The sequence below is a fragment of the Cantharellus anzutake genome, assembly GCF_015039405.1.
Source record: "Cantharellus anzutake strain C23 chromosome Unknown EI90scaffold_2, whole genome shotgun sequence".
In the NCBI taxonomy this organism is placed as follows: domain Eukaryota; kingdom Fungi; phylum Basidiomycota; class Agaricomycetes; order Cantharellales; family Hydnaceae; genus Cantharellus; species Cantharellus anzutake.
Window position 1 is genome coordinate 312,806 of NW_024066952.1, and position 19,277 is coordinate 332,082.

Sequence of the window (19,277 nt, forward strand, 5' to 3'; positions counted from 1 at the left end):
TTTTCTTGGTGCGCTGTGGACCGTCCATTGAGTCCGTCGGACTATACTTCTTGCGCACGGGCATTTCCATGAAGGATTGCCCGATGCTTCTACTCTTGGCATCCATGTTGATGAACGCAGTCGAGGATGGCTTAAAAGCCACCTCGCGCGATTTTTCTCTTTCCTCTCTCCTCAGTTCACATCTTTGGAACTGAGGTGAGACTCCCTTTCATCACTTGGAACATTGTCTAACGTTGTATATATTTCCTAGCGCTAATTCGCGACTAGGTAATGATTGATAACAACAGTTCGCATCTTTGGAACTGAGCGCTAATTCGCGACTAGTTCGTATCTTCAATAACATGGTATTCAGTTAAGTACTTTCGAAGACAGGGCTATAAGACTGAGCAACAGTTTTCTCTATAAACAACCGATTGATGCCCGGACGCCGCCCACCCGACCCTGACATATCAGGCTAAACTACGGCGTGAGTATAGGTGGACAAACAGTTGACCGTCCAAATTTACGTTCCAATAACACTGATGATTGATGACCCTGGCTTACACTCATGTCTAAGACTGACCAGGGTCGATTTGCGATGCCACACCTTATGGTAAAGAACGTTCTTCTCGTGCTTCGAGCAATGCAGTTCTTTCGCTTGATCATTGTTGTGAAAACGTTTAGATTCTAGCCATGACTCCAACACCATTTCTGTTGGATGGTCGATGATTCCTAGTACGTATACACACTAAGTTAGTGCTGTAATAATGGACACATCAAATGCAATGAATAAAAACAATGCGGAAAGGAGGGTAGAACGGATGACGGGTCAAATCTTGAGACGAAGCAATAGATTGTAGAGGTAGAATCAGCACCCGTATCAGATTAAAGAAATCAGGGAGCGGAGACGTGGCAGGATCGAGAAATAGTTGTGATACGGTTTCGTGCGATGATGATTAAACGGGGTTGTGAGGACGATAATGTCTTGTCGGACGAAGCTCATCGCCGTCGGTATCTGGTGCGGTTGGTGAAAGCGATATTGGCACTAAGAACGGAGGGACTTACCTAGGGGCGACGACTACAGATAACCCAGCAAAGCAGAGATCGCGAATGTCAGCGATTGCCAGGACAACTTCCATGACGTAAAGCTCCGCTTACATAGTTCATCGCTAATGGGTTCAGATCACGCCTCGGCGGCCTTTTGGGGACAGTGCCCAATTGAGCAAGATGACTCTGCCCGGCCCCTTGGGGGTTTGGATCAAAACCAATGCTTGGCCTGTACACCGAATTTGACATCCCGGGGAAAGATGGTGTAGGTGGAGAAGGTGTCACCATTTCCCAGACCTCCGTCCTCTTATTACTGGACCTGGCCATAACGAACGATTCGTATTCTTCTGCATCATATTCTGCATCATCTTCAATGATAAGTGTTCGGGGTTTGGATTGTGGGGAAGTGACAACATAGGAGGGCTGATGATTGTGCGAGGTGCCGTCGGCGCTAACAAGATGCTGTTGTGAGACGGGTGCTTGGGGGTTATGCGCAGGAAGAGGTTTGAGAGATATTCCCTCTGGTCTTCCAATTGTGCGGCGGGAATGAGAGTAGCCAGTTCGGCGTTCCACTGACCGGGGGAAGAATATCTAATGGGGAACAGGTATCGGTCACGTGTCATAAAGGTTCGTCCAACTTACAAGGAGTGTGTGAGCGGATGAAATGACAAGGCCCACTCCAGCAAGAGTAGCGCAGAAGTCTGTTAGGGCACTTGGTTCATAAATAGAGCTCGCGATCCATTAGCTTGTATTTACCTGTCCACAGTCTAGAAGTGAGTCATCAGCACCTTCGCTTGCTGGCGGAATCAATCGGACTTACGCCTTTTCATTGATGTGTGGATGCGGGTTCACCCCATCGATTGCAAGAATAAGGACCGGGACACAGAAAGCGAAACGGAATACGATACGTGTGACCTTAGAAAGCGGTTAGTGAAGTGTAGCTGCAGGCGGCGTATTGAGGACCTACATTCAGGTCACTGAAAGTGAGTAATCGGATGACGACCTCTGGCTCTCCCCCAGCGGATTTCTACAGACATAAAAACTGAGGAAACAGAGTCATCATCTAACAAGAGCACCAGCTTACGACGCGATCAACAAATCCCGGGAAGACCCATCTAGAAGAAAAAAATACATCAATGGCCGTGCTCCTCACAATGGTTCCTTCCGATGAAGTGTACGCACAGAATTTTCAATGAGACTAGAGTGATAAGCAAGTCTGCAGAACTACCAACTAAGAACATATATGCCTCGCACTGCCAGAGAGAAGAGGCTTAAGTTAAATAGTGCCGCAGCGAGGCAATCATCGTGCGGTGACCTTGAGAGGATCGTTACGCGTCAACCAGGTAGTCAAAGGTATCCCCACCATGCCCGCAACAGAACCAAGAGCCCACATTTTGAACTGAATGGACTTGAGCCATGAGGTGTGTCTCGGCCGTATGACCGTGAGAAACAACCAAAAGCAAAGCTACGACCACAAGGCACGATGTCAGGAACAATCACATCCGGGGAAAGAGTATGCGCTCCCAGGGCTGCAGGGTCGGCCTTACATACTTCTTCTAGATGCGACACACTGTATTTGTATGGCGGGTAAATTAATATTGATTCGGGTAATGAGACCGCATAAGCGGTGTTGGATTGCACTCACATTTCCAGACCCCACGCAACCGCAAAGATCATGTTGAGAGGAATGAGGAGCTTCATGTCTTGCTCAGTCCAAAAGAAATATGGCTTCGGAATAACTGCAATGCTCATTAGCGGACGGACGCAGATCTCTGCGAAGGTGGGATTGGGGCATGGGCTCACCTCCAAACCCAGGAAACTCCATGTATCCCTCTCTGTACTTCAATACCATCATCCCGATACTGTAAGCGGAACAAAGTGGGAGTGCGGTCAGGTAGGCGAACTGGAATATTCATATATCAGCGTTCATTGGATCATAGCTGGCTGCCAAGGTACGTACGGTCATAACACGCTTAAAAGCGCCCGAATTTGTGCTGTATCTTAGTGAGGGAAACAATATCCTCATTGCAGTCATGACAGGGCAGGGCATATGAACGGTAGAGTACCTCACGCAGCGGAATCGATCAAATTTCCAGAGGTGGGAGATAAGGAACCCAAGATGCTGCGCCGAGGGCGGAATACAGAGAATAAAACGAGTATCATATTGAGGGATCCACAGGGTAAATCGTGGGCGTGAACACTTACAGCCACAGATAGGATTGACCAGACAGTATACACAGGAGGGGAGATATGGGTCATCCTACACTTGAGATGGCACTAAGGTAGCCAGCGAAGGGAGGGGAAGATGAAAGGGTGATGGGTAGGCTTCAATTGCGGAAATAGGGCAAAGGGAGTGCTTAACATTAAAAGAAGTTTCGTTAGTTCTATGCCTTTTTGGAGGGGTTTCATACGAACGAATAAATGCTGATCAAAAATTGGATGTAAGGCAGCCGAATTCGCGGCGGCTTATCCCCATAACAAAACTCGAATGGAATGTGGATGGTTTGAGTGATCCCTCGGTTTCCTCGTAGCTACTGTTCCAACCAACGCTTTTACCAAAAGGAGCTCATGGAGACGTTGGAAGATTCGATTCCGAAAAGACTGTGGTGTCCCAGAGATCCAATCGTGACTTTGACAAATGCAAAGTGAACCGAGACAGGAGCTTCTGTCAGTATGGGAGCTGTCTCTTTCTTCCGGGAAACCTCTCGGTCAACCTCCTTCATTGACCTCCACTTCCGCCCTATGCTTTCTTCCTTGTTGCGGACAGGAGAGTTGGGTGGTAGGTTACCAGCCTCGATTGTTGGCCCGTCGGTTTCATCACATTCTTTGCGGTGGCTGCGCAAACATTTGTCGGCAGGACCCGCCGCATTCTCGATTGCGACGATCAAACCCGCTTAGCTGCAAACGATCTTCCAACGATTCGGACTTACCTACCTGTCCTACTGGCAGTGTAGTATGTAAGAAGCGTGTAATTTTTCCGTAGACGCACAACGATGGCAATCTTTCGATTCTCCCCGTGTGCTTATATTACTCAGTTCGACTAGTCAACAGCAACTCCTGCCTTATCCAGCCTTAAGGAGTCCTGTGTTTCTTCAGCACTAAATACCATCGGGGCGGTCTCAGACTCTCAGGAGTACTCTCCGTGTGATGCATCCGTTGCATAGTTGACAGTGCTGAGATTTTACTAACGCAAATGCAATCCGAAGCACAGATACATGTAGTACTGGGAACTGGCGGAGTACTAGTAGCTCACGTGTGCGGTCAACGATGTTCTTGATTCAATCTTTACGGTCAGGCAAACCAGCTTCACCGCGAGAGTACGACACCAGAACAGACAGACCAATAATATAAAGTGTAAGTAATGCAAGGATATATGCCACAGAAAAATACCAAACCTAGAAACAGGGAAAAAGGACAGATGGTAAAAAACTACGAAAGGGGAATGATGTGTGCCTGAATATTAGTATACACTTGCTTGAAGATCATGAGACCATTAACGATGGTTGTGGGGGAAACGGAGCGGGTGGATTAGGATTGGGGGGTTGGGGAGGCGGAGGTGGTAGGTTTGAATCCTTCTTTGTCTTCTTCTTCTTTGAAGTTGAAGGAGGGTGTGGTGGGTGTGGAACTGTGGAAGTGTTTGCTTTCGCAATTCCATTAACATCTATGGACGCAGGGAGATTTCCATTTGGTAAAAGGCCTGATGACGCGGGAACAGGGCGGTTTTCGAGTTGGAACGTAGTGAAAGCTGGGGTAGATGGGGGTGGTTCGTTCTTGACGGGAGAATGGACTGGTATGACATTCGTTATGGTATTCGATGGTGGAGGGGCGTTGGACGAGGAAGCTTTGGGTTTCTTCTTTGATGTCGGACTTGAGGATAAGGAAATCTGCCCAAGTGGACCCATCTTAGACTTGAGCTGGTTGGGCGCCTCATCTGGTAGCTCGAGCACAGGCGCAGATGGGTCGTCTATCGATAACATAGAAGAGTGAGGTTCGGGACCCAACAGTAGCTGTCCAGTAGAAGGAGGCAGGGGCGGTGCAGGTTGGGTTGATTTATGTGATGGAACAGAATCTCGGACTTTCTCGAACTTGGTTTGATAAAACGGCCGCAGAAGGCCGATCTGTTTCCCAAGTTTGTTTGAGGTGAGAGGTACGAAAGGCTGAGGAGGAGGGAATCGTAAGGGGGGCTCTTTGTTTGCGCTATGGGAAGATGTCAGAATTGGGGTCGCCACTTGACAACAACTCAAGCAGACTTACCCTTCCTGGGCACGAGGATCTTTCCTTTTCCCATGACCATGAAACAAACGTGGGGGAATAGACATTGATGAAAGACCGAATTCTTTGTCGAGGCCCAATTCTCTAAAACCGAAGAAGTCTTCTCCCAGCGCAGCAGAGAAATCACCGCTGCGAAATGACACGTCAGCCATGCACTGAAGCTACATTTCCAATGAAATGGCGTACGTCATGAGGGCATCCCCATCCTCAGCGAACAAACCGTCATCGTCCTCGAGGATAGGTTCAGACTCAAGCTAGAAATCCTAACTTCAATTTCCAGGTTCGCCTCAGGAGCCAGACACTGACCAATTCGTTATATGCAACATCCAATTTGCGATCAAGCTCGGCAAGTCGACCCCCGTATCGCTCAACGTCGTCCCGAATGTAACTTTCAAGATCTTGGACACGGGCAATACCGGACTCAAATAGTGTGTGGAGTATTATTTCCTGCGAGGGGTATCAACACAGAGAAACTGGCTCCGGGAGGGAAACCACACACCTCAGATGACATTGTATCCGAATGCTGCTCGGAAAGAAATTTCAGAGTCCTGCCCATGTTCATCATGAATTCTGCCCCTATATCAGTGAGTACACCCAGTGGTACTTTTCCGCTTCCTGTATGAGCTATGATGAGTAGAAGCAATGACTGGGAGCGTCTCTCGTCGTACCTTCAAAACCGGAGTGCTCCAGGAGCTGAGCACAATTACGCTTCAACATATGCCCAGCCAATTGTGCTCCGTCCTCGAGAGGGATAGGTCCGGGAACGTCTGGAGGGGCAGCAGGCGGGGCCTCGGGCATTCTAGGAGCGGGGGGGAAACGTTCGGGTGGATCTGAACCCGCAGATGACGAAGGTATGCTTGCTAAAAGGGCTGAATGTGTCCGACGAATATGACGTAGGGTATCAATATTTTTATACATAATTCCCTTCATTCCCGTAGAAGTGCTCGGACGAATACTAATCTTGTCAGATCTATTTGGTATAACTCAGTGAGGGGAGTCCTATTTGGGCATTGGATGTTTGGCGCACCTCTTCCGTTTGAGCGTTTTTCTGCCAAACACAGCGGACCCAGAATCATCTTCTGGCAGAATCAATCTCGGAATACCGCCAGGTGCAAGGGCATCTGACCACACAGATCCCCACCACATCCCAACATATTGACTGTCTCTTGCAATGGCTGCCCGTGAAGCGGGGCTGTCGAAACTTGTTTTCAGTCGTTTGAGTGGTCGGTTGGAGCTACTACTGTCTCTGCAATCGCGGCTTCAATCTGGGGTCCCAATACTAAGGGCAATGACAACTCACGGGTCTAATCCCTTATCAAAAGTGAGGTTGCTCTGGTACTCCCGTGCCAGAAAACTCTGTGGAGACTCTTCATCATGCAGGATGGTGTGGAACTTTCTACGTAGGTTATTCGAACCATCATCCGGCAGAAATCCAACACGAGTATTTGAAAAAGGGGATGGCTTAGAGGGGCCAGCTCCTGCAGAGTCTAAGTACTTCTGCATGTCATGATCGAGATCCCAACACTGCTGCATGTTTTGGGGGGTACGGATGATAGCGGGAGTATCAGGGAACGATTCAGGGGACCGCGCAGCTCTGTTCTGCTTCGACTTAGCGAGCGATGCGGACAAACGGCCATCTCCTCGCTCTAGAAAAATGTGTAAGCATGTGCCAAGCCGACGATTGTTGGGGCCATAGCTTACGCGCGCCATTGAGAGTTGGTGTGTGGCCAGCAGATCTGGGGTAGATCATACCGTTAGGGAGTTTAGGAGCCCTCCCGTTAGCAGTCTTGAATTTGCTTTTCAGTGAATGGTCATGGCTCAGGCGACGGTCTTTCCCAGTGACTCCACCAACTCGGCCAGTAGGTTGTTGGGATGATATACCATTGCTGGTTGGCAAGATCAGGTTCGGAATTCGATCTGCATTACCCAGAATCCTCTCCACCGCCTGATCCGCCTTCTTGCGCATGAAGACAGTTGACCTTCGCAGAGGGTGAGCCTGAAGGGGGGTTGATTGAGATAAGCTCGACATCGTGAATCATTCCACCTACCGGATCGGTGTTGTACTTTAGACAGTTGTCCCATATTAGGTTGAGATCGTCGACAAATTCCCGTTGAGTCTTGTACACGTGCGTCTTCACTTTCTTCGTCATTGTTCCAAGATCCATGGGATGCTTGATGACTACGGTAAGGAGTTCAAAGGAGCGAAAGGACGAGAGCCTGGGAAGCACACCTAGATCATAATTTGGTGCCTCGCTACGCCGCACCGGTTTCAGGAAAGGGTAAGCATGTTCCTGCAGTGGCGTCGGGTCGAATCAATGCTGCACGAATATTAGGTGTATAGATCAAGGCACGAACGCTATTTCGCAGTTCCGACAGAATCTTCTCCAAGGCCTCGTAAAACCCTTCGGTAGATCTCGCATGCTGGGTATCAAGCCGTTCGACGGTAAGTGGCACAAGCTCGGAACGACGGAAAATTGCACACCTTCAAGTCACGAGCTTCCGTCAGCAGTTGCCTGATATCAACATTCACATTCGATACATCAATTCCACCACTCTCGATTGAGTTGAGGAGGTGCTATAGTGCAGGATTGGCGACAAGGGATCAGGACAATGAATTTAGCCTTTATACGGCCTGCGACATGCCTTCATGCCGCGTCTCCTATGCGGACGGGCAGCGAGACCCTAGCGTAACTCAAAACAGTAAGGAGAGCCTTCCTTGCCACCTAAGATATTGAGACCGAAGTGGCTGGCGTCTCAATGTGTCCCAGGATGAGCTTGACGCGTCGGAATCAACCGAGGGAATTTGCCGGCGCTTCAGACGTCAATGTGGTTTGCATAGGGATCCTAGACCCATGGTTAGTGCTGCTGTCACTGGGAGTGTTTTGGTCTTATGGGGAGCTTTTTTGCGTTAGTCATACATCCCATTGCCAGCAAGCGACCAGAATGCACCTGTCAACCTCAAACATTTTCCGGACGGCGGGTTTTTCACCACCAGCGGGGGAAAACCTTCTTATGCATACGGTGTCCCTGGTTTGCTAGGTCTTTCGCAGAACAGATATGTCTTTGCTTGCGCATTCTTTGCTTCTGTTGGTGGATTGACGTATGTGTCGGATTGGAACTGCTCATGTATCATCCTTTTCTCATCACTTTTCTCAATGAAAAGCTTTGGCTACGATCAAGGAGTGATTGCAAACGTCCTTGTCATGAAAGATTTCGGAAATCGATTCTCTGCTTCGCCGTACCAAGAAGGCCTCCTGAGTACGTGACATGCCCTTTGTCGGCAACCCAAATGAACTCCACGCCACGCAGCTGCCCTCCTTGAGTTTGGAGCTTTAGCAGGAGCATTAGTCGCTGGGTCAAAGGCAGAAAACTCTCCACGGCGACAGATGATCAGTTTTGCATGTGGTTCGTCGCCTCAAAGCTCCCGCTCTTCATTTAATTTTGACCATCATCAGTCGTCTTCTGCGTAGGCTCTTTCATTCAGACAGTGGCCCCAAGTCTGTCCGTTCTTGGCTTAGGCCGATTCGTGGGAGGAATTGGCATTGGGAGTTTAAGGTGACCATGATGGGTTCGTATGCCATCAAACTCATTCAAACTCCCCTTAGCACTCTTTGCCCATTATACATGTCTGAGATAAGGTAAAGCATTTATCAAGTCTGAGTATACATCGGCTAATTGGCGCCAGCCCACCGGAAACTCGCGGCACAATTCTGTCAATTGAGCAGTTCTCTATTGTTCTTGGTGTCGTCTTTGGCTTTTGGTTTGGTTTCATAACAAGAACGAGTAAGTCAGGTATTTTCCTATAGACGAACTCTCGCCCTACCTCAATCGTTGAAGTCCCTGGATCTTGGTCATGGAGGCTACCCCTCGTAGTGCAGCTCATCCCTGGAGCCATGCTAGCAGCAGGACTTTGGTCCTTCCCGAGTCCCCTCGTTATCTCATCGCCTCCGGAGCTGATAATGAAGCTGCCAGGGTGCTTCGTAAGCTTCGTAATGCATCGAACCAAGACGTCGAGGAGCTCATTCAAGTACGGGCTGTCAAGATCGCCTCCACTGTCTCAAGTCTCACGCATCCGTTTAGATCGAGCTACTGGAGATGCGAGTGGAAACAACTCTCAATAAGCAAGGCCTAGATCAAGACGCATATCGCGTATCTGAACAAGGCTTCATAAATGAAACGTTATACCCCTGGCTCAGACTCTTCGAGCCCCGTTTCCGCAGACAAACACTTCTTGGTATTACTATCATGTTTTTTCAACAGTTCTCTGGCATCAATGCTGTTCTGTATTTTGGTCCACGTCTCATGGTTAGCCTGGGAGTCACAGGTGACACCATCATCCTTGTCTCATCAGGTTTCGCTAGCATTATGCAGCTCGCGGCCGTCACTCCTGCGATCATTTTTATTGATCGCTTGGGTGGGTACTTCAGACAATGAGGAATTGGTGCAAGTCCACTCACTGCTGTCATAGGCCGAAGACCACTTTTAATGGGTATGACCCGAGCCGGACTCTAAAGTTTAATGAACTCACTGTAAGGTAGCCGGTTCGTTGATCATGGCGGCTGCTCATGGACTGATAGCAGGACTGGTACGTCGCACTATCGTATTCTCTCTGGCATGGTTTATAGCCATCCAACTAGGTCTGGTGTGGGAGCAGTGACTGGCGTTCACATCAGAGTCTTGCTGGACCGCCGTGGCGTAAGTGGTTACGAAGGGAGCCACTTGGTTCAATAACAATCTGAATCGTAGAGTTCTCTCTCTAGAATGATATATGTATATGTCTTTGGTTATGGAATGAGTTTCGGTCCCATCGGTTGGGTGGTAAGTTGTCCTCTCCTTATGCAGAGTAGACTGCGCCCTGATTTTGACTCGTTGTGAAGTTGCCAAACGAGATCTTCCCCCTCACAGTCCGTAGTCACGGCGTGGGCCTGTCAACCGCATCCAATTGGCTTAACAATTGTGAGCAACTACGCCATTCCATTATCGAGCTGTCTCCGAGCTCACATTCTTTGATTCAAGTCATCATAGGACTCATATGCCCTGCTCTTATCTCAGCCTCTCCCGTGTAAGCCGGCTGAATATCCAAGCTGCTCTTCCTCACTGATGGATGGACATTTCAGGGCCACATTTCTTCTATTCACTTTCAGTTGCGCGGCTGCGTTCTTCTGGTCACTGTATGTTGTTCCAGAGACAAGGGGAATTTCACTCGAGGAGATGGACGCTCTGTTCGAGAGCGAGGGTGGCCAAGAAAGTATGAGGGCCAAGGAAGAGGTTCGTCATGGCCCCCCGAATCCCTTGGCGCACTCTGATTCTGGGATCCGCATTTAATGTGCTTAGATCGAAGTCTCGTTGGGCCTTCCACAATTGGTGCAAAGGATTCTGGATTCATGATAATTGGCCTCATGCGCATTATCTACGTTGCTGCACTATATACACTTACTGTATAGTACCCATGTCCTGTTTGCGGCCTTGCCGCGAAGGTGGCTGGTGGAGAAATAAGGATCATATCAATGACGTGAATGACTGGAGAACGTATACATAATTGCTTTCTGCCATCTACAGCTTGACGTTCTCCCCTGAGGGATTTTTCCATTTTGAAAATTTCCCTCTGTGCGTCCGTGGTCTCACCTTCGAGTACCACTCCCATGCAAACCTCATCACATCACCATCAGCATCATACGGCGTCGGTATCTCAGAGTACCCTGGGCGCGCAGTAGGATGCCGAAGATACACAGCAGAACATGTTAGTGGGTTTGATTCTATGTAGGCGGGGAGGAAAAGGAAAGGGGCAGAATAATCGGGAAATTTAAAACTATCAGCGAGAGATTGTGATGAAGCGAAAGGTTTCTCAGAATTCTTTTTGGGAGAATCTTGTGAATTTTCCAGTCCATCGGAGACCAGCGATTTCTCGTCTGATTTCTCGGACGGTTCAGGGTCGGGTGTGGATGTAGGTTTTCGCCTTAGAATCGTCATGGCTTTCGGATCAACAGTCACCATATCACCTGGATCTAGCCTGCATTCGCATTCCGCTCCTAAAGGGGATGACATCAATGAAATAAGCCAGTAGGAGTGTACACTGGTTACACACCACGCGTCCATTAAGCTGCACTTTCCCGCAAATCACCATCTGTCTAGCCTGATACACGCTAGGTGCGAAACAACACCGGAATATAAACGTATCCAGCCGCCTTTCCACCTCCATAAACATCAGGCTTCCTAACGGTGTCTTCGCTGCAAGCTCGCCAGCGGCCTGAGCCTTTCTTGTCATTGCATCCGCTTCCTTCGAACGACCCGACCACTTCCCCAGCTCCCAAGCAGTCTGGAGGAATTGACCCTCTTGCTCTTTACCCAAATTCGTCTTCCGGACACGAACATCGGGTAGGCGTGTAGGTAGCCACCATCGTTTGAATTTTTTCTCGGGAATATAATCACCATGATACCCTCTCACAAGACGTTTGCTTCGCCATCGTTGCTGGAATAGTGTCATAGAAGAGCGCGTGAAGTTGGTTTCATTGGCCACCGGGCCCAATGATCTCCGCCAAAGGTTGTACAAATTCAGCGGACGCCAAGACTGTCAAATGCAAACGTCGGCACAGCTTTAGGGAAGATAGCATCGAAGAATAGCATACCATCCGCGGCAGCGAATGTAACACATTGAAAGGCTGAGCTTTGCGCATGGTTTTAGACACTTGCCAGTGTGAGAAAAAGGTCAGCGCTAAAGGAGCGGAAACAAATCCCAAGCAGTCAATCGTGAAGTTCAATATGTCAAAAAGGCCCACGGATACTCGGTATGTAAAGGAGAGAGGTCCATTCAGAGAGGTGCGTAACATTCTTGGTGCTGCATACACGGACTCAGATAACTTTCTCGTAGTTCATTTTTCGCAGACGCATTTGGTTTGAGACAACCTTCGTGCTCTCTATGTTGGAGCCATGGGAGAAATTGCTCGTTCGTAAGTCGATTTTCCGGGAAATTTTCCGTTGAATTCAGACTCAGGCGGCTCTCTCATTTCGCAGTGATTGTGATCATCTTTACTACTGCATTGCTCTTCACGGGAATATGCCTGTATCTCCCACAACATCTCCAATTCCTTCGTTCTCGTGCTTCCTTCTATCTCTCCGGAGATGACACATTGTAATTCCCCCTGCTTCATTATGTCATGGGCAGGCCAATTCCACATCCAACACTAAGGTGTTTCCTCAGATTTCTTGCTGACTGAAATGGCCTATTATCTATTTATGCTTCCCCCTTTGTTTCAAGTCAAATACGGTATGGGCGAGTAATAAGGCAAAGACTGCATTTGAAAAGAAGAACCTCCTATTCTGGATCTCTGCTCACACTATGTGGTTGCCAACTGTAAAAAAAAAAAACAAAAAAAATAAAAGTATTTTCCACGCAAGTCAGAGCACAGGGAGTCGCTGGCGGCAACAAGATACATTTCAGAACGGGTAGCAGGGTCGCCCACACATTGCCGCAAATTGAGCAGTACATTGAACATATTTGAGGGAGGGTGCACGCAACACAGAAAGAGAAGATAAAATGTTGTCAACAAGCCTACAGCCCCTGCCAACACTGATCACCAACCTTGGGAGTCAGCAGGTGCGATGGAATGCCTGCATGAGTCCGCATTGTCGGCCAGGGCGCGTGCACCACGGAAGTCGGAAACGTACATAATCTCATTGCCATCGGTCAATGTTCCTTTGTCGTCACCCACTGAAACGCGTTCATCACCAACGGTCAGCGAACCTTTGTCGAGGTCGACCAGGATACCTCCGGCATGCGCAACATCTCTGCCCTTACGGAGAACGCCCGAGATAGGTTGATTGGAGCGGGACTCTGCTGACAGGAGGCTGGTCCTCACTGCGGGTGAAGAACGGACCTCGCTTCGCAAGCGGGCCCGGTAACTCTTCTTCCGCAATGCGTTTCTTGCTAGAGGACGCGACGTTCGTGCATGACGCATGACGTTGGTTTGACCGACAACCTGAAACGCAGACCAATGCAGTTGAATTTCTCTTCTCCCCGTATTGCGAGCGCGCGTGCTACATCATCGGAAGGCAAGAAGTGAGCTGAGGAACAGCACGAAAGTAGAAATCAGATGCTCACAATTGAAGGGATCACCGCCACCCTTTCCTTGAACAACAATTCCAGTCCATCACGGGGAACGTCCTCAATTACACAATGTTCGCGCTATTGGACAACCCAGAGGTCCAACAACTGTACTACCTGGTATGCAAGAGATATGAAATGATGAGCTTTTAAATCTCACCTCGGAGTCCCAGACCAGTTACACCATCGGTGGCTTGCCTCTACCTCCCCGCATGGTGTTATTGTAAACGGCAGTGAGGGTAACGTCCAGCCGGTATATTATTCTACAGATGATCGCACAGCGACCAGCTGCGTGATTAGAACTCAGAGGTAAATGCGTCAAACTACCAATTGCATTTGGATATCTGAACCGGCTGACGGTCCGAGTTTGGACCTCCACTACACTGCAAAGGTCGTGTTTAAGCATGTTGACGTCATCAAAATCTGAGAAAATTAATACGGTTGGTATTTAAACGACGAGAACTGTCCGTACATTCGGATGCTGCACCCCATGTTTGTATAAAATACTCCGGTCAAGGAGGGGAAAAGAGTGGGCGATAACGAGACTCAGGGTCCCATTGGGGCTCTGATGACACCAAAGGAAGACTGCTCTCGTTGTTCGATGCAGAGCCACCTGGCGCGACGTCACCTCAAATCGAAGCAAAACGAATTGATGCAGAGGTACGGGGGAGGAGCAGAGGCGCGAGAGATCAACTGCTCAGCGCTACCCAACGCCACAGAAATTCTTTCGGCCCCCCTCCCCCCCTTGGTGGGAGCGGCATGGCTTTTTCCATAAACATTGGGTGGAGAATGCGACGTACTGACGGTTCTGGTCACCGAGATAAGCCCAACCGGATTCAATTCCTTGAGATTTCAATGACGTCTTCTGAGAGTGGCATTTACCTCTGCGCGCTAAGGTAAGATTAAGGTGAGTTGGGCCATAGCGACAAATATAAAACAGATCGCACCCCTGCTCATGCCGCACGTTAAAGGGGGCCGTACGCATACGTGGTCACCTCCACCATCGTAATGATGCCGAAGAGGCCGAATTCGCCCAGCACGTTTCGATTGCACTGCAGAACCCAAGTCCCTCGAATAATCTGACCATTAGAGAATGCAGCGCTCCGTTAAGCCACAGAGGGAACCCCAAAATTTCTCCGCTTGAGCATGAGCGAAGCGAGTAGAGAGAGATTATTCCCGCTACTCTGTAGCGGGTCTTGTAAATTTTTCGACCCTGATTGAATGCGTTTGATGACTATTATTGCCAATTCTACATAACCCAGGGTCCTCCCAACTCAATAATCAATTTCACGGTGTTTCTTTCACTGTTTGTACTGTGTCGCATATTCGTGACCGTTTGCTTTCCCATATTCTGTTTGGTGACTGCTACCTAATTCCCATCGGCCGTGCCCCTTTCCCTGCGTGTGCCCATCTGTGCTCCCAATTCCCGCATTATGACAAATATCTTCACGATGTACTTACCTTTTTGCGGTCCTCTCTATGCCCCTTCCAATATCAACAATGGACCTCGTATGCTCTACGCATTTCACACTCTCTCAACCAGAAAGTTGTCTTATCCTCCCTCCTTCGATTCCAACAAATCACTAGCTATTATCCTGATCGACAGACTATTATTCAGACCCTGGAATCTATGTCTTCCTCTGACCTCTGCGCTCTCTGTTTTTTTTCCACCGTGTTCCTTATCTCAGCTTTCCACTACTCAATCGAGACCAGCTGCGGTCATTGTTGTTCGCACACATCGCTTCTCCTAACCCATGTGATTTTGGTCACCTTGGGTGTGTTACTCCACATTCAACTGCTCGCTGCCGTCCACTCCCTGTTACTGATGGTGTCTCTCTCTTTCTCACCGACGTCACACAACTCTCATGTAGGCCCTAAATTCTTGCGCCGCGTATTGGCACATTTCAACATTCCGTTCCAACCAAATACCGTTCTCTCTTCTCTGCGTCGCGCATTACTGCAACTGCAAACCTCCACACTCCAATCTTCCACCTCTCCTGATGCCCATTCTGACCGTCTTTACCACGGGTGGCGTGCTCAGTGTGCCGCCTGTTGGCCAGCCCTGATACCTCTCAGCTGTAAAAAACAGATGATGATTAATTTTTTTGCTTCATTATCATCATCTTCTCTCGCTACCGCTGTTTTCAGTGTGTGTGGAGGTCGGTTTTCTGTCCATCTCATGCTTCCTCAGCCTGTTGAAATGTCGTCTTACAATATTTCGCTATTGCAAGGTGAATATCCACCGACTGCTCCTCACCCGTTTCCCAATCATCCCCTCTTACAACATATGCTGTTGTGTCCGGAGGGAGTGGTGTCAATGTCTCCCTCCAGCGTAACGCTTCAAGTCTGTTATAAATGTCATCGCAGTCTCAAACGTGGTCGCATTCCCAAAACTGCACTGGCTAACGATTTATATTTTGGCCCGATACCATCACAGCTCGCAGATTTAACCATCATTGAGGAGGCGCTGATCGCGAGAAGACGTGCCAAAAAGTTGGATTGTCCATTTACATGATGATTCCTTGTCCCGCGGGCATTCCATTGGTCCTCCTAATACTTCTATCAATCCCACTGCTCAGCGGGCTTTGAAAGGTCATGTGATTGTGTTCCCTGCTAAACCGGAAGCTCTGTCTCCATTTTTACCACCTGCACTCAAAGAGGTCATTACTCCCCTTTGTGTCGTATTTGTTGGTCATGTCACCCCCACCAAAGAGTGGCTATTAAAGAATGCGCGGCCATTAATAGTGAGACAGGAAAAAGTACGGCTGGCACTGGAATGGCTAATACACAACAACCCTCTGTATGCGGATGTAATACTCCATGAAGAACACCTCAACAGTCTGCCTGCTTTAGATGTAGCTCCTGTTATGAGTAACACATTCAGACCACGTCCGCTGTGCTCACATGGATCCGACTATTGAAAGCTGCCTGCTCAATCACTGTGACCTCGAAAATTGGTTGGGTAAGCTAGATCCCGCCACTCTCGCTTATCGTAGCCAAGCCTCTGCCAATGGTCAATCGATCCGAGGATCTTGGACGACCGTTAGTGATTGTTCCCAAGTGGCTGAAGTGTGTCACGGCCGTGCATTCCGGCCCATTAGCCGCCCGTCCCGATGCCGCCCGAGCCCGTTACCGCTATGCGAGCGTGAGCGCGAGCCCCGACCTCAGCCCTATCCTCCCTGAGGACCCCCTGCTCACTTCCCCGCTTGCCCCTAGGCTCCCCTACACTTGGCCGACTCCCCCACAGCCACACCGACCTCCCTGCCCCGAGTCCGCCTCTGGTACCGACCTAGCGTGACTCCGCAACATCGCCTACTCCGCTATGATACCATCGCCGCTATCGCGGCCCTACACCCCTTCGTTTATTTATCTGTTATTGTTTGTTTTGACCCTCGGTCATTGCTGGCCGCGGTGCGGCCAACCCCGCTCTTTGTTCCTATTTGCTTCCGGACCCTTCGGCCTTCGGCCCGGGTCCGCTTCTATTCATTCCACCTTCATATATATATCCTGTATACTACATTATAGTACCTGAGCTCTAATATCGACTTGACCACGACCCCAAGCCCTGACCCCAACAAGGCAGCCCCAGTAAGTTCGAAATGAGGGCCAAGAGACAACTAGGGGGCACAGCACTCCCTTTAGAGTTGCTGAGGCCAAATGCCCTACCCTCGGGCCTTGTCTGAGGCATCGCGGCCATCGCGGCCCTTAGCGGTCCGCATCGGCGACCTTCGGTGCCCGACCCCGGATCAGTATCTAACAAAGTGCCAGTGTTCGGCATTATTATGAAAGCAGAGTTGTTGGAGTATGGCAATCAGAAAAATGCCCCATTTAATGTGTGGAAAGAGCAGGGGGTAGGCAACGATTCCATTTCATGCTGAGGTGTCTCTTTCACTGAATCCTCATCGTCTCCATAGCACCTGAAAGTCAATTCAACCAAATTCCAATTACATTTAGGGTTACCTCTCAATGCTCCGGTGACATTGAAAAATAAGTTTGCAGACCAGCTAATCGACCTCAACTGCATTAAAAATGCATCTGCACTCAGTCATCTGGTGGAAGGTTTGCACTTTTGACACACACTCTTTGTCACAACCATGCATCCCGGCCCGTTAGCCGCCCATCCCGATGCCGCCCGAGCCCATTCCCGCTATGTGTCAGGGGATGACTCCCGGGTCCCCATGACCCTCCCCTATGGTCCACAGTCCCAGGTGTAACCAGCCCTGTCCAGGGCACAACCTACTGTGGGTCAGAGATGGTATATAAAAGAGAGGCAAGTATATACAACTTGCCTACTGTGGGTCAGAGATGAGAAGGAAGTTAACTTCTCATCTTCCCACAGTGGCCACAATACATCGAAAACTTCCGGAGATATCCGGAAGTCACATGAGACCCGAGACCCGAGGTCCGGGCCATCCGGCCGCACTGAGCATCCGGCACAGGGTGCGCGCAGGGAGTGCAACAGCCGGGTGCAGTCACGGGTGCGGGTGCGAGTGCGGGTGTGGATGCGGTATGGGCTAGGTCAGGGTGTATGCCCTGACACTATGCGAGCGCGAGCGCGAGCCCCAACCTCAGCCCTATCCTCCATGAGGACTCCCTGCTCACTTCCCCGCTTGCCCCTAGTGTCAGGGACCGACCCGGGGTCGAGAGCGCCCGGGTGTATCGCCCGAGGCTGAGGGTCCGGTAGGTATGACATGGGCGCGCGTAGCAGCGGGCCCGAAGCCGACAAGGGTCCCTGGCCACTAAGACTAAAGTGGGAAATGTGTTATTGTCATTATCAAGGGAAGTGTAAGCTACTTGCCTAAAGTGGGAAATGTGAGAAGAAGGTTGCTTCTCAGTTCCCACTTAGGCTGTGTTTATATACATGTGGTTGAAGGCCACGTGGGAAGCGCCACGTCATCCGAGCACACAGCCACCTCCGTCTGGGTACCTCCGTAAGAGGTCCTAGGAGCGTCTGGTGTGTCCGGGTTCGGGCGCGTTACGCTGCAGCTGGGTCAATGGTACATTGATACAAAGGAAGTCGTCCGTGTGATAAGAAAGGAATAAAGAGGAGAGAGAATAGAAAAGAAGGAGAGGAAGGAAGGGAAGGGAGAAAAGGGGAAGAGGGGGGAGGTCGGGAGGAGTGGATGGTGGGGCACCGGGTTAGGTGGGGCCGGGTCAGGCGGGCGTGCCCTGACACCTAGGCTCCCCTACACTTGGCCGACTCCCCCACAGCCACACTGACCACCCTGCCCCGAGTCCGCCTCTGGTACCGACCTAGCGTGACTCCGCGACATCGCCTACTCCGCTATGATACCATCGCCACTATCGCGGCCCTACACCCCTTCGTTTATTTATCTGTTATTGTTTGTTTTGACCCTCGGTCATTGCCGGCCGTGGTGCGGCCAACCCCGCTCTTTGTTCCTATTTGCTTCCGGACCCTTCGGCCTTCGGCCCGGGTCCGCTTCTATTCATTCTACCTTCATATATATATCCTGTATACTACATTAAAGTACCTTAGCTCTAATATCAATATGACCACGACCCCTAAGTCCTGACCCCAACAAGGCAACCCCAGTGAGTCCGAAATAAGGGCCAGGAGACAGCTAGGGGGCACAGCACTCCCTTTAGAGTTGCTGAGGCCAAATGCCCTACCCCCGGGCCTTGTTCGCGGCATCACGGCCATCGCGGCCTATAGCGGCCCGCATAGGCGACCTTCGGTGCCGACCCCGGACCAGTGTCTAACACTCTTCAGTAGTTGATAAAATGCTTGTATTCAGAATCCTCCGTCAAAATCCACGACGATGAGTATGGATTTGTATACCTTGACAGTAACGACTTGCTGTATTGCTGTATCGTTCATGCCATGTTCAAAGAGTCTCGTCCACCCTCCATGTCATAT

At 49.9% G+C, this 19,277-nt stretch overlaps 7 protein-coding genes across 7 annotated transcripts; 3 read left to right on the forward strand and 4 right to left on the reverse strand.

The window, feature by feature from the left end:
* Positions 1–1,147: 1,147 nt before the first annotated feature.
* On the reverse strand, positions 1,148–3,521 carry EI90DRAFT_773222 (uncharacterized protein). The gene is made up of 16 exons (XM_039068021.1): positions 3,442–3,521; positions 3,232–3,382; positions 3,093–3,148; positions 2,987–3,020; positions 2,830–2,929; positions 2,672–2,765; positions 2,578–2,596; positions 2,342–2,491; positions 2,209–2,279; positions 2,111–2,141; positions 1,994–2,053; positions 1,847–1,941; positions 1,783–1,793; positions 1,669–1,727; positions 1,312–1,617; positions 1,148–1,255 (listed from the first exon to the last, which is right to left on the reverse strand). Exons 2-16 carry the CDS (start codon positions 3,283–3,285, stop codon positions 1,238–1,240), a joined length of 1,158 nt encoding a protein of 385 aa, XP_038923105.1. The 5' UTR covers positions 3,286–3,382; positions 3,442–3,521; the 3' UTR covers positions 1,148–1,237.
* An 823-nt stretch (positions 3,522–4,344) lies between these two features.
* EI90DRAFT_3029785 (uncharacterized protein) lies at positions 4,345–8,084 on the reverse strand. Its single transcript, XM_039058160.1, has 14 exons — positions 7,942–8,084; positions 7,781–7,873; positions 7,654–7,719; positions 7,529–7,589; positions 7,347–7,477; positions 7,000–7,294; positions 6,599–6,944; positions 6,326–6,544; positions 5,967–6,268; positions 5,798–5,913; positions 5,605–5,745; positions 5,485–5,552; positions 5,281–5,427; positions 4,345–5,223 (listed from the first exon to the last, which is right to left on the reverse strand). The coding sequence occupies exons 1-14, from the start codon at positions 7,945–7,947 to the stop codon at positions 4,509–4,511; spliced, it is 2,706 nt and encodes a 901-aa protein (XP_038923106.1). The 5' UTR covers positions 7,948–8,084; the 3' UTR covers positions 4,345–4,508.
* A 430-nt stretch (positions 8,085–8,514) lies between these two features.
* On the forward strand, positions 8,515–10,839 carry EI90DRAFT_3029786 (uncharacterized protein). The gene is made up of 15 exons (XM_039058161.1): positions 8,515–8,556; positions 8,608–8,703; positions 8,754–8,853; positions 8,954–9,081; positions 9,136–9,170; positions 9,224–9,325; positions 9,379–9,712; positions 9,767–9,787; positions 9,837–9,883; positions 9,936–9,988; positions 10,059–10,116; positions 10,176–10,254; positions 10,315–10,360; positions 10,416–10,566; positions 10,633–10,839. The coding sequence occupies exons 2-15, from the start codon at positions 8,685–8,687 to the stop codon at positions 10,684–10,686; spliced, it is 1,227 nt and encodes a 408-aa protein (XP_038923107.1). The 5' UTR covers positions 8,515–8,556; positions 8,608–8,684; the 3' UTR covers positions 10,687–10,839.
* Positions 10,670–11,980, reverse strand: EI90DRAFT_2964431 (alpha-L RNA-binding motif-containing protein). Its single transcript, XM_039055486.1, has 3 exons — positions 11,925–11,980; positions 11,380–11,866; positions 10,670–11,324 (listed from the first exon to the last, which is right to left on the reverse strand). The coding sequence occupies exons 1-3, from the start codon at positions 11,970–11,972 to the stop codon at positions 10,852–10,854; spliced, it is 1,008 nt and encodes a 335-aa protein (XP_038923108.1). The 5' UTR covers positions 11,973–11,980; the 3' UTR covers positions 10,670–10,851.
* Positions 11,981–12,008: 28 nt separating this feature from the next.
* Positions 12,009–12,691, forward strand: EI90DRAFT_3029791 (uncharacterized protein; the record flags this gene model as incomplete). The annotated part of the gene is made up of 3 exons (XM_039058162.1): positions 12,009–12,114; positions 12,167–12,245; positions 12,310–12,691. Coding segments are annotated over exons 1-3 (248 nt in total), but the record flags the coding sequence as incomplete, so codon positions are not given.
* Positions 12,692–12,748: 57 nt separating this feature from the next.
* EI90DRAFT_3029794 (uncharacterized protein) lies at positions 12,749–13,604 on the reverse strand. The gene is made up of 2 exons (XM_039058163.1): positions 13,397–13,604; positions 12,749–13,332 (listed from the first exon to the last, which is right to left on the reverse strand). Exon 2 carries the CDS (start codon positions 13,251–13,253, stop codon positions 12,870–12,872), a length of 384 nt encoding a protein of 127 aa, XP_038923110.1. The 5' UTR covers positions 13,254–13,332; positions 13,397–13,604; the 3' UTR covers positions 12,749–12,869.
* Positions 13,605–15,743: 2,139 nt separating this feature from the next.
* EI90DRAFT_2818082 (uncharacterized protein) lies at positions 15,744–16,275 on the forward strand (the record flags this gene model as incomplete). The annotated part of the gene is made up of 2 exons (XM_039053558.1): positions 15,744–15,900; positions 15,992–16,275. Coding segments are annotated over 2 exons (441 nt in total), but the record flags the coding sequence as incomplete, so codon positions are not given.
* Between the last annotated feature and the right edge of the window lie 3,002 nt (positions 16,276–19,277).